The 13,224-nt window shown below is 45.4% G+C and overlaps 1 protein-coding gene across 3 annotated transcripts in view; it reads right to left on the bottom strand.

Moving 5' to 3' along the window:
* LOC131399511 (ral guanine nucleotide dissociation stimulator-like) overlaps window positions 1-1,055 on the bottom strand; it is a 249,899-nt gene extending 248,844 nt beyond the window's left edge. For all 3 annotated transcript variants that reach the window (XM_058533874.1, XM_058533876.1, XM_058533875.1), the window contains exons 1-2: window positions 1,035-1,055; window positions 53-268 (exon numbers count right to left, since the gene is read on the bottom strand). In XM_058533874.1, the coding sequence (XP_058389857.1) occupies window positions 53-268; window positions 1,035-1,043 (225 nt within the window). In that variant the 5' untranslated portion in view covers window positions 1,044-1,055. The remainder of the gene's footprint in view (window positions 1-52; window positions 269-1,034) is intronic.
* Window positions 1,056-13,224: the final 12,169 nt, after the last annotated feature.

The raw sequence follows: 13,224 nt of genomic DNA, 5'->3' as shown, positions 1-13,224 counted from the left end.
GGCGGTTCCCAAGGCTCCAGAGAGGGGCTCCACTGGGCCTCCCGCAGCACACCTGGGCCACCTGGATCCAGTGCTCCACCACCCTCGCCCTGTCCTGGGCCGTCATGCTCGGGTCCCCGAGGCAGGTGGTGACGACGAGGCTGACCACCCTTCTGAAGTGGTCGACGGTGGCCTGGACGGTGGGTGCCAGGTGCTCATTGCCGGGCTTGTTCCTCTTGCCCCAGGTGGAGCCCAGGCAATGAGAGGGCACCACCTTCCGGAAGAGCTCCTGGGGAACAGGGGGAGTGTCACCCAGCCCTGCCACACTCCAGGTCCGTGTCTACCGCCCCCAAAGTGCCGCACAGGGGTCACGGTTTAGAGCTGGAGCTCAGGAAGCTCAGGATGTGGTCTGAGCCTTGTGAGAGTCCCTGGGTTTTCTTCTCTGTCCACTGCGGGCACCCAGCACAGGATGACCCAGGACCCAATACTGGCAGGGAAGGGAGGGGGCATTTGCACCCAGCCCGTCCTGACTAACTCCAAGCTCCAGACGGTGGCTCAACTAGGCTCATCCCAAGGGGGCATCTTCCACCACCCTGATGCCCGCTCTGGTCCCACTCCGATTCTGATGCACATTCCCCTGCGGCAGCTACAACCACAGGCTCTGTCTGTCTCCCTTGTAGTGAAGTACACATCAGGTCTCTAATAAATGCTGAGGCTGTTGAGCCTCCTGAGCAGCCGGTTGGGCCACCAGGGACCTGGCTGCACACAGTGAGTTCCCCTCCCCCACTGATGGGCCAGGCCCCGCGCAGCTTTCCGTCTCTTCTACCTCCTGGAGCCGGCACAGCCACTCTGTGCAGCAGGTCCTGTTAGTGTCCACCTCTACGCTCTGCAGGTGGATAGCAAAGCCTTGGGGGTTCAGAAAGTTGCCCAGGTCGTACGGTTGGTAAGGGGGAGCGCCAGGATTTGGGTCCAGGTCATAGGAGTCCGGATCAGGTCTGGGGCACTGATGGCAGAGGGAAGGCCTGCCCCTCCGCCCTGAGAGCCCAGCTGCTCACCGCATCCATCACAGTCAACTGCTCCGCCACCAACTTAGGAGGGAAGGCCTTGAGGTTAGGCTTCTTCTCACCCTCCTTAATGGCCACAGGTGGAGATAGACTTCCCACTAGAAGTGATGGTCCAGGTGACTCCAGCTCAGCAGCTCCCACTCCTGCTGGAGCCGACGTGGGCCCTTGCTCCAGCTCCAACACTGCTGAGGGAGGGGACGCTGGCTCCAGCGCTAGAGGGGGTGGTATTGACGGAGCTGGAGCCAGCTCTACCTCCACCACTGTCCACTGCCCTGCTTCTGCCACCGGCTGGAGCTCTGCAGCTGGCGCTGCAGCGGGATAAAGGGAAAGGTTCACCCACATAGCTGACTTTCCACGTGTCCTTCTAAATACAGGAAAGATCCCACTTCCCTTCCGGGAATACCCAGCCTGCAGGCCGCCTTACCCTCTGGCTCTGCCTCAGTGGCCTCCAGAAGCTCACACCGGACAAGGGAAAGAGGGTCACGGCAGCTCAGCTCCGAACCAGGCAAGGTGACCTGCATGTACATCCCCTTTAGCTTGAAAAAGGGACAGCCCCAGCCTGGTCCCACCCTAGTTCTGGTCCAAGCCCGGCATCTCAAGGTCCTGAGTGTGGAGACCCTCTGCTCCTGCTCTCATCTCAGAGCAGCACTGGATGGTGCGGGTGGCCTCGTGCACCTGCCCCTTGTCTAGTGAGTTGGTGGAGTCGAAACCATTGGGCAGCTCCTCGACGACATCCTGAGTGGAGTTCTGCAAAGACTGCCCGGGAGCTGGGCCAGAAGGAATCAGGGGCTGCTTGCACACTGTCACTGGGGCCGATCCCCAAGAGAAAGTCTGCTCCTCAGTTCAGGCACAGAGGGGCATCCCTGCAAAGAACTGTGGTCAGGGAGGGAAAGAGATGAAACCTCTAGGGCTCGGTAACATACGAGTAGAGGAGCTCACCTTCTCATGCTGCCAGCCATGACGCAGGGTATGGACATGACAGACCCACCAGGCTTCCAACACCTAACAACATGCTCCTGGCTGAGAATGACCCGCCCCTCATGCCCTGCCTTCCCCCCTCCACACAGACACATGCACACACACACGAAGAGGTGCAAGGAGTGTCGGGCTGATGAGGTGGGATCACAGTTGTGCCCTGGCCTGCACTAGCCTTTCCTGGACTGCCTCGTGTTACCTTTCGCTGCCTCCTTCCAGACACCCAGAGGCGTCGGGGATGAGAGCTGAGCCAACGTCTTCAACGACCAAAAAGATTCTCTTTCTGGGCTTTTTTGAGCCCAGCTCCTCCAAAAGTTCGGATACAACAACAAAACATCTTTGTCTGTTGACTGTCTCCAGTCAAGTTGGCTGGATGGGGGTCTGTGGGTGCTTGGTTATCAGAGTTCTAAGATCTGTTGAGGTCTATGACCAAGGAAGTGAGGTTATTTTTCAAGAGTCCATTACCTGGGCCGCTTCCCTCAATCAGACTTGTCCAGAGCTGCCCCCTGCCCCCAGGCTACTCACCCTCCTCCCTCATGTCATCTCCTGAACTGTACACAAGGAGCCCACACAGCCCTAGCCACAGCTCCCTGGAAACCTCACTAGGGTCCTAGCTTTAAGGAGACAGAGATGAATGCAGATCTCCTTTTTCTTACCAGTTCTGCATCCTGGGAAAGTCACTGTGTCTCTCAGGTCCTCCTGAGTCTCCAAATCGGCACCATGGGGATCAGGCAAAATCTACTTCCTAGGGGTGTCACCCAGTGTATATGAGATAATATCTGTTACCCCTTTGGGCTGGTGTCACATGTACCTAAGGCCCAAACTTAGAGATGGAAGAATAACAAGGAGGGGTGGGAGATAGCACAGAACACCACTCAAAATAGGCCTGGGTTCCAGGAATGTGATATTGGGACAGTGACTTCCAGCTTGGCCTCATTTTCAGGTCAGCATCATGAGGGGTTTAATACTAATGGAAATTCAGATATTGCCATACTGTGGCATAAAACCATTCAATCGTTTGCTGCTTTAAGTAGAATGAGAGCCAAGTGCCTCATCTTGGCTTATGAGTTGGGCAGCCTCCACAGTGGTACCCAGTAAGCCCCACCCATGATATAGCCATCCCTGTGGAACCACTAGGTGGTTAGTAACTGGCTTCTGAACATAATAACAACCAAAGTGATGGGATGTTTCATCTAAATTTTAACTAAAAATGTCTCTCACTTCCTTTTACTCCCTCTCTCATGTTCCATCTCTCTCTCTCTCTCACTCTGTCGAATCCCTGGAAGTGAGGAATCAAATACTGGTGTTTTGGTGCTGCCCAATGTGGAGGTCTATAGAGGGGAGAAGCAAGGGAGTGCCCAGGCCAACAGACAGAAAGAAACTCAGGCTCTCAGTCCAAACTGAACCCTGAAGGCTGAGAGTGACCTTGGGGGCCAGTCTTCCCCTAGTCAAGCCTCAGTTGAGGCCACAGCACCAACCTGTTCAACTCACTGAGGCACAGGCGCCCAGCTAAAACGTGCCTGATTGCTGATCCACACAGATTGTGAGATAGTCAACATTTGTAGTTTTGAAATGCAAGGTTAGGGGCAATAAAGTCAGAAAGGGAAAGGTAACTGACACAGCCTACCAGGCCCTGGCCCTACCTTCCACCTCAGCTCCTGTTCTTTCCTCTCAGCCTCCCTCCAGCCGCACTGGCCATCTTTCTAACTTCTTCTGGCCAAACTCACTTCTGCCTGTGAGACTTAGGACCAGTGGTGCCATCTCCGTGACACACTGCTCCCAGACTCATGCAGAGCTGGATCCCTCTTGTCATTCTTGTCCCATCAAATGTCACCCCAGTGAAGCCTTTCAGACCCTCCTACCCAGTGACCCACAACCCTCCCTCACAGCCCCCTGCTGTGTTTCTCTACAGCACTTGCTCTTTTCTTTCTCATGTCTTTGCTTTTGTCCCTTTCCCCTCTAGACTGTGAGCTCTTGGCAGGCAGGGACCACTTGGTCATTTTCATCCTACATTTCACCCCACCAGGGCACCTGGCACAGGGTGACTGTTCAGTGCACAGCTGCTGAATGAGTACATGGGAAGATCTTGCACCCCTCCCCCTGCTTATGACCAACTTTGATTTTGGAGATGAACACTAGTAATAGGAGGTACAAGTTGTTTCTGAGGCAGGGGAACAGCCAGAAAGACTTCTGTTTGACTCATCACTGCTCCAGGAGCTCTAGCAAAGTTCAGTGGACACCGCGTAAATTCCAGGTTTACAGCAGAAGGACTTGATGTATATATATTATGTAATGGTTACCAAAATAAGTTTAGTTCACATCAATCACCAAACAGAAATAAAACATTTTTTCTTGGGGATGAGAAGTTTTAGCATCTACTCTCTTAGCAACTTTCAAATATACCACACAGCAGTGTTAACTTGCACAGTGCTGTATATCAAGTATATCTCAATACAGCCGGAAAAGAAAAAAATCAAAAAACTCACTGGCCACCACTGACACAAGAGGCTGCCCACCCCCTGGTGTCCAGCACTACCACTGCAACCCAGGGAGGAACTCCACCAAACAGAAAGGAACCTTCTTCAAAGTCCTCAAAAACCTGTCCTCAAAGCAGAGGCTCTCCAGGGTCCAAGGGTTAAAGGAGCAAGACCTGTTGGCTTCAAGGGAGTGGGAGCAATCTCGGGATCCTACTTTCCCCCACTCTTGCTGTCCCCTACCAGGTGTCCTCTTCACTCCTGAGGCATCCTAACCTCCCCCAGGACAATGATTCCCCCTACCTCCAGATGAGGACCCTGAGGTTCCCACAAGAATTACTCTTCTCCCTGGACTCTGCACTTGGTGTCCAGTGCTCTGGCATCTTCTTCCTTATCCCCAGTTCTCATGTATCCAAGCCCCCAAGCCGCCTCAGTTCTAAAGGATCTCCAGGGGCTGGAAAGCATTTACTCAGGGTTTCAGAGCACAGTAGGTCATCGACAGAGAACCCAGTCCAACAGACATGTTGTGAGTGCATGGAACACTTGGAGTCACCCACTGGATGCATTCCACTTTATACAGGAGGACCCTCACTGAGGTCTTCTCTCCTCTTCCCAATGCCTACACAAGGGGGAGGATGGGCTCATCACAGCTCTGGGTGACCACAGAGGTGGACTGCAGGACCCCAGTCCTGTGCTCCCCAGGCTGGGCCAGGGATGGGTCTGGAAGAGGTAGAAACCTAGGAACCTTAGGGATTCCTCTGCCCATCTCTGGGGCCCCGGGCACGTATCTAGGAGAACAGATGTTACTGCCCCGTGGGAGAGTTGCCTGCAACTTCTCTCCCTCCTGCCTCTTGTCACTTCCCCGGTGTTGGCTCTTTCTTGACTGCACCTCCGTGGTCCCCACATGAGAAGTCAGTGAGAGTGGGTGTGCTGGTGCACATGCGATGATGAGGAGAGGAAAATGACCCCATATGGAGAGAGGTGGGCAGCAATCCCCTAGGATCTTAATGCCTCTCATTGCCAAAGGAAACCTGAGGGAAGGGGTGGAGCCTTGGCCAAGGAAGCTGGAGCTCTCTTTAGTCTTCAGGACTCTGACCACCTCCTGTGGTCTGGGACAGTACCTGCCTCTTTCTGGGCCAGTTTGCCAACTGTACAGTGAAGGGTAAAATGTGCAACAGTACAAGCATGTGCTCGGCCAGGACAAGTCATCAGGCCCCATAGATACATTAAGTACGCTTTAAGTGTATTGAAGACATTAATATTGCTGTGCAATCATCACCACGATCCATCTTCAGAACTCTTCTCATCTTGCAAAACTGAAACTCTACACTCATTCATGAAAAACTCCCCATTCCGCCTCCCCCCAGCCCCTGGCAAACACCATTCTACTTTCTGTCTCTCTGAATCTAGCGATTTCAGGAATCTCATAGAAGGGAAATCACACAAGGTTGTATTTTTGTGACTGGCTTATTTCATTTAGAGTAATATCATGAAGGTTCATCTACGGTGTGCCATATCTTAGAATTTCCTTCCTTTGTTAATAATGAATAATATGCCATTGTATGTATATTCCACATTTTGCTCATCCATACATCCCTGGACTGATACCATAGCCAAGATCAAAACCAAGCCCAAAATAAAATGGGGCCCCAGCCAGATTTTTATCAACGGTCTCCTGGAGATTACTTTCTTAAACCATGTCCCATGTGATATTTACTAAGGATCTAATCTTGGGCCGTGAGTTGTTTTTCAGAAACTCTGTTTTTCCTCCTTGAGCAAATTTCAACAGCTTTGAGCCAGTGAGACTACAAGACAGCTGGCAAGACTCAAACCGCTACTGCACAAGTGACTGGCGGATAACCTGGGAGACCAAGAACTCCCCTGCCGATCATGTTAAGAACACCAACTTTTGAACATAGGATGTATGACAGAACATTAAAATCTTCTGCACTTGCACAAAATGCCTAGGACTGCTCCCAACCTTCACGCACCCGCTCCTTTTTCCTTAAAAAGCCCTTTTCAACAGCCCATCGGGGAGAACGATTTAACCTTTGTCTCCTGTCTCCTTGCTGGCCAACTTCATAATAAAGATTTTTCCCTTTATTACGAAGAGTGGGTAGCCCATGGTTGGCTTAAGGGGTGTTTGGGCAGTGAGCCCTTCGTCAGTTACAATACTTGTGTGGTTTCCATGTTTTAGCTATTATGAATAATGATGTTATGAACATGAGTGTTGAACTATGCCTTTGAGAACATGCTTTCTACTCTTTGGGGCTATATACCCAGAATTGGAATTGCTTGATCCTATATAATTATATTTTTAATTTTTTTTTAGGAATTGTTATATTGATTTCTACATCAACTATATATTATATATTCCCTCCACAGTGCACAAGGGTTCCTTTTTCTCCACATCTTGGCCAACATTGGTCCTAGTATTTTTCTTCTTCTTTTTTTTTTTGGATAGATGCCATCCCAATGAAGGTGAGGTGGTCTCTCGCTATGTTTCTGATTTACATTTCCCTAATGATTACTGATGTTGAGCGTCTTTTCATATGCTTACTGGTCATTTGCAGATCTTCTTTGAGGAAATGTCTATTCATGTACTTTGTTCAATTTTTATTTAGGTTGTTGTTTGTTGTTGAGTTTAGGAATTCTCTATCTATTCTGGATATTAAGCCCTTGTCAGATACATGGTTTGCAAATATGGTCTCCCATCCTGTGGGCTGTGCTTTTACTCTGTTGATAATGACTTTTGAGGCACAAAACTTTTTAATATCCATGAAGTCCAGCATGTGTATTTTCTTATTTTATTGCCTGCTCCTTGGGTGTCATATCCATGAAATCATTACCAAGTCCTATCTTGTAATGTTTTGTCTTATGTTTTCTTCTAAGGGTATTATAGTGTTAACTCTTACCTTTAGGTCTTTGATTCACTGGGAATAAAGTTTTGTATACAGTGTTAGGTAAGGGTCCAAGTTGATTCTTTTGTATGTAGATATCCACTTTTTCCAGCACAACTTGTTGAAAAGACTTTTCCCCATTGAATAATCTTGTCACCTTTGTCAAACATAATTTGATCTCATGGGTGAGGGTTAATGTCTGGGCTCTCAATTCTGTTTCCATTGGTCAATATGTCTGTCTTTATGCCATGACAATGCTGTTTTGATACAGTAGATTTGTAGTAAGTTTTCAATTAGGAAGAATCAGTCCTCCAACTTACTACCTCCTTTCAAGATTATTTTTGGTATCTGGGCTTACTTGAGATTCCATAAGAATCTTAGGATGGGTTTTTTTCTATTTTAGCACAAAATGTCCTTGGGATTTTGATAAGGACTGCACTGGATTTGTTGATCTCTTTGGATAATGTTGACATCGTCAGAATAAGGAGTACTCCAATCCATGGTGAGGGGATGTCTTTCATTTCTAGTAGTGCCAGGTGGCTGTTCAGGTTGAGGGGGCGGCACTCCTTGAGGTAGTAGTGCAGAAACCCACAATGAATGAATGCATGTATCTTTACACATTAGTTTTTTCATGTTCTTTGGATAAATACGCAGCAGTGGAAGAGCTGGATTGTATGGTAGTTCTAGTCTTAATTTTTCAAACAATCTCCATACTGTTTTCCATAGTGGCTGCACTAATTTGCACTCCCACCAGCCGTGTACGAGAGTTCCCTTCTCTTAACATCCTCTCCAACACTTGTTCCCTGTGTTGTTAATTATAGCCATTCTGATAGGTGTGAGGTGATATCTCATTGTAGTTTTGATTTGCATTTCCCTGAAAGTTATTGATGTTGAACATCTTTTCATGTGCCTGTTGGCTATCTGTATAACTAAATTTAAGTCCACAATTCCATCAGTCAATGCCCCTTGCTTAAAGTTATTTTCTGTTGACATACTATTAATACGTTATTATGAACTACAGTCCCTAGTTTAAGGGTCACTCTTTGTGTTGTACTGTTCCATGGGTTTTGACACACATATAGTGACATGTAGCCACTATTACGTACAGAACAGTCTCACTACGCTAAAAATCCTCTGAGCATCAGATTAGCTCCTAACAGCTTTTTAAAATATTAACAATTGTCAGAATAACTTAAATTTTTACGTTGAAAAGTGTTCCACAGGTGCTAAGTTGTGTTAGTCTCACTATTATGATCACTATTAGAAATAATGAAAAAAATGAACCCCTACATAAATAGCAAAAACCATAGAATTTTAAAGATAAAAAGGATCTTGAAGATTAGGAAATCTCATATTCCTCAAGACCCTGCCCTCCAGTCTCTCAGCTTTCTGTGTCATTTATCTGCTGACTCTGCTGAGGAGAAAGAAATTGATAAAGAAAACTAAAGCCAAAAACAAATATTGGTTCTAAGTATTCCTCTTGAGCCCAATTTAATCAAGCACAGCTTCTTTTTTATTGCCTATTTGCATCAGGAACATAATTACTACCTAGAGCCTAATTTGAGAATATTCATTACGAATGAAAGATGTCATATCTAAGAACAGAATGGAATTCACTGAGGCTTTATTCTTGGGACATTTGTAGGATTAAGTCAGGACACACTGTGAGAGTAATAAATAAGTTCTGTATATTTTTCTTCTCCAAGACCATGGATTTCAGCCACACTTTATACCCATGTACTTTGCAACAATGAAAAACAATTAAACACTGACCTTGAATATTTTGCCCTCAGATTCATTAGTCTTTAAAACATAAATTGAGCAATTTAAATGTAGATGACTAAAAGACTATGGAGACTTCTAGAATATCACATTAGGTCCTTTAGAAGTGAAGAATTGACTTTATAAAACATTTCTATTCCTTATCATACCTTGACAATAGTGCTACTGTGACTCTGTTTTAAAGAGGATAATGGCGGGCTTTACTTTAATTTGCACTTTTTTTTTTTAAAGTACATTTACTTAATATTTCTCAGTCTCTTGAAAACTTTTATCATTAAGCTCAACCTTCATTTAAATCAGCAGACCTATTAGGTGAAGGCGACATGAACATTTACTTGCAAACTCCTCAGAAAATTACTAATTTAACCTTTACTTTGGATGATCCATTGTAGAACTCAAACTGGATGTATTCGTCAGCCACCTCAAAATGGCTTTTAACTATGTGTTCGTACCTTTACCTGGGAAGATATTATCTGAGGGTAATTGTTCTTCCCAAACACTTTCTTTACCTCAAACAGCAATACTTCCAAAATTTTAAGGAAAATGTGGGCAATTTGGTGAAAACTAAGTGACTTAAGTTTGTTTTAGCATGCCAATGAAATTAAGAAAATAAATATTTTAATTATTATTGAATTTAAAAATCAGAACTGAAGAAAACAAACTTTGTCCAAAGACATTTCTGCAAGTGAAATCCTCTGAGAAACTGACAGCTAGCCTCTCGTTTTAACCACTAAACCATAAGAAATGTAATACCATGGGCAAACACTTGAGAGTCATCACCTACACGCACCCCCAACACCATCAGGGCCACAGGTCAGGGGAAGGAGTCAGGGTAGGGGAGACAGCTGCGCACTCAGCATCCTTCCTTCCCGGGTCAGAACTTGGTCCCTGCTCGCTATCTAGTCTTCTGGGGAAGCAGAGAATTCTTCTGGGGAGACAACACACATCGGGTGTTAAGGATGTCATTGTCCTTTTTTAAACAAATTTTAGATCACGTGACGTGCTTCTCAGGACAGGAGGAGCCGCCTCAAGGGAAGACAAATCTTCTCCAGGAGCTGAAGTTCATCCAAGGAGAGCAGAGTAGAGGGCTGCAGAGCGCCACTGCTCTCCATCTCAGGGACACGTCGGTCTCCAACCCCTCACCCCCTCCCGGCTGGCCCCCGGCGGTTCCCATTGTATCCTCGGAGGCCCGCGCATGCGCAGGACCGGCGCTTATAGCGGCAGAGGCGCCAGCGAGCTGGAGAGCCCCAGGCGCGCGCACTGGAGGCAGGGTCCCTGGTGCGGAGGTGGTGCTGCAGGGTTTTGTGTGGTGGGAATCGGCGGTTTCTGGATCCTTTCTCCAGGATTTTCAGCGCTGGGGAGCTCTCCTTTCTACAGTGTGGAGAAGCGCTGGGCAGGAGGCAGCGCTGAGGTAGGTGGTGGGCTGCGGGCTCGGTTTGGAGATCTCCACCGCAGACGGCGGGAGCGCGGTGTAGGGGGCGGGGGACGGGGCTCCTGGCAGGCTGCCCCAGGCGGTGGGAGCCCAACCTCTGGCTCAGGCTATTGGGCTCCTCATTGCCTTCATTAAACAAATAAACGTTCCTACTTCCTTGGGACCACTTTTATAGAAAAGCCTAATCCCATTAATGGTTTCTGGTAATTGACTCTATATTTGCCAGGCGAACTTTGAAGCCTGTGAATTGTTGTAAACTGCATTTAATGAAAGAAGCTTTAAACAATCTTTGGTGCAAATTATGTAACTTCCTAATAACTCACCTTCTGTTAACATAGACTGATGACTGATCAATTGATGATTGACATAATGTGTACGGAATTTTGGTTTCAGTCAAAAAGATTTTCTAGGCAGTTGGTGCTAAAATTAAAATCGGATCAGGAGGAGGATTTTAGAAGTAGTGTGTAGTGTGTGTTTTGTCTCCGTAGTCATTTAGATGTAAGAATTTAGATTTCGAAAGCCCAAGGAAAAAGAATTTTGAAATTTTGATTTGACTGACAAGGTGAAAGGTCAAAAGGTCAAATACGGTAGGATTTCATTTATATGATATTCTAGAAAAGATAAACCATAGGGAAAGACAACAGATTGTTAGTTGTCATTAGTTTTAATATTTAGTTAATCATTTAGTTTAATAGTTTAATCATTAGTTTTAATATTTCTGATTTAAAAAATACATTTTAATGATACCATCCTAATTATGCTTTTGGATGATACCAGAAGTTAATAACCTATTAAATTCTGCAGTAGGAAGAAATGACATGTTGGTTATTGGTGTCTTTGAAGTGTAAGTATTGGCGGTAATGAAATTTTTAAATAAGCTTTTTTGGATTCTGAACTACTGATTTTTTTTACTAGATCCTGTTGGACATGGCATATTACAAGTTTCAAAAAGCTCTTTAAATTATTGTAGCAGGCTGAAGCTATTAAATTATAATGTTAAGATCTTTATAGATGAAACAGGCAAAAATACAAAAAGCCTTTCATCATTTTATCTTTGTTAAAATATTACCATATACATGAATGACTTTTGGCTAGACAGACGTGAACTTGACAAGATAGACTCATTAGTATGCTGAATTTGTTTTGGAATGTTAAAGTGGGAGAGGATATATAAGTTTTACCTGAGGGTTACCCAAGTCAATATGGTGGGTTTAGCTGTTTATACGCTCTTTCTGAGTTACGATCTTGATTAAAACGCTCATCATAGACATACCAAGAAATTTGGACCATTTTATGTATCAATATATTAAGATGTCCTATTTCTCTGATAATTTCTGATTTCAGGGTGTCTGGGAAAAACAGTTTCTCAACATAGGTACTTTGGAATATAATTTTTGATTGTTGACTTATTGAATGATAAAATTGTTGAGTTGGAAATAATTTTAGTGGTTGTAGAGTCTAACCTCTTCATTTTCCAGGAAATGGAAAGTGAGGTTTCTCGAGTTAAGTTGTCCATAGTCTGAATGCTATGTAGTGGCAGAGTTGGAACTAAATGCTCAGATGCTTGTCTCAGGATTCCTAGTACAATGCTGTCTGTGCTATGTACTATTAAGGAGACAAAGCAGTGAGTTACCTTCTCAAATCATATATGTAGCCAGCAGGGTTGATTCTTTCCCATATGCGTTTTTTCCTTTCTTTTTTAAATAACTACTAACCACAATTAATTGATTCCCCTAGCATGTTTAATGACTATCCTTGTGCGTGTCTCCTCAAGCACACGTGTGGAGGACTCCCTAGAATGGACACCTGCCTGTGAGTGGATTGCTGGGCCAGAGGCTGACATACTTCTGAAACTTGACGAGCTGCAGCCAAATCATCCTCTGAAGTTTTAACAATTTACATTCCCACAAACAGTGTCTGAGTCATCCTTGCCCTGGGAATTGTCAGGTCAGCATTGTCAGATTTTTAAAGTTTTGCCAATCTGATGAGTGAGAAATGATGTATTTGTTTTCCTCTTTGTACAACTGTTTTGACAAATTCATAGAGCTGTGCAACTACCAAAATTGAGATACAGAACAGTTCCAGCACCCAGAACTCCCTTCAGCTGCTCTTTTGTAGTCATCTCTTCCCCCAACCTTAACCCCTGGTGACTAATGATTTGTTGTCTTTCCCTATGGTTTGACTTTTCCAGAATATCATATAAATGGAATCCTACAGTATCTGGCCTTTTGAGTCTGGATTCTTTCATTTAGCACAATACATTGATTTGAGTGTTCATCCATGTTGTTGCCTGTATCAGCAGTTCCTTCTGTTTTATTGCTGAATGTAGTATCTATTGTATGAATGTACCACAGTTTATCCATCCAGCAGTTGAAGGACATTTGAGTTATTTTCAGTTTTGTCTTTTTTGACTATGAGTAAAGCTGCTATAAATCTTTGCAAACAAGTTTTTGTGTGAATGTAGGTCTTCTTGTCTTGAGTAAGCACCTAGAAGTGGAATTGCTGGGTCACATGGTATGTGTATGTTTAACTTTATTTTAAAAACTCTTTGTGGTAGCAAAGTCATGGCCCACAACGATGTCTTAATCCCTGGAACCTGGGAATACATTAGTTTACTT

The sequence above is a fragment of the Diceros bicornis genome, chromosome 38 (genome assembly GCF_020826845.1).
Source record: "Diceros bicornis minor isolate mBicDic1 chromosome 38, mDicBic1.mat.cur, whole genome shotgun sequence".
NCBI lineage: Eukaryota > Metazoa > Chordata > Mammalia > Perissodactyla > Rhinocerotidae > Diceros > Diceros bicornis.
Note: the sequence above shows the minus strand (reverse complement) of the source record. Positions and strands in the feature narration are given on the sequence as shown.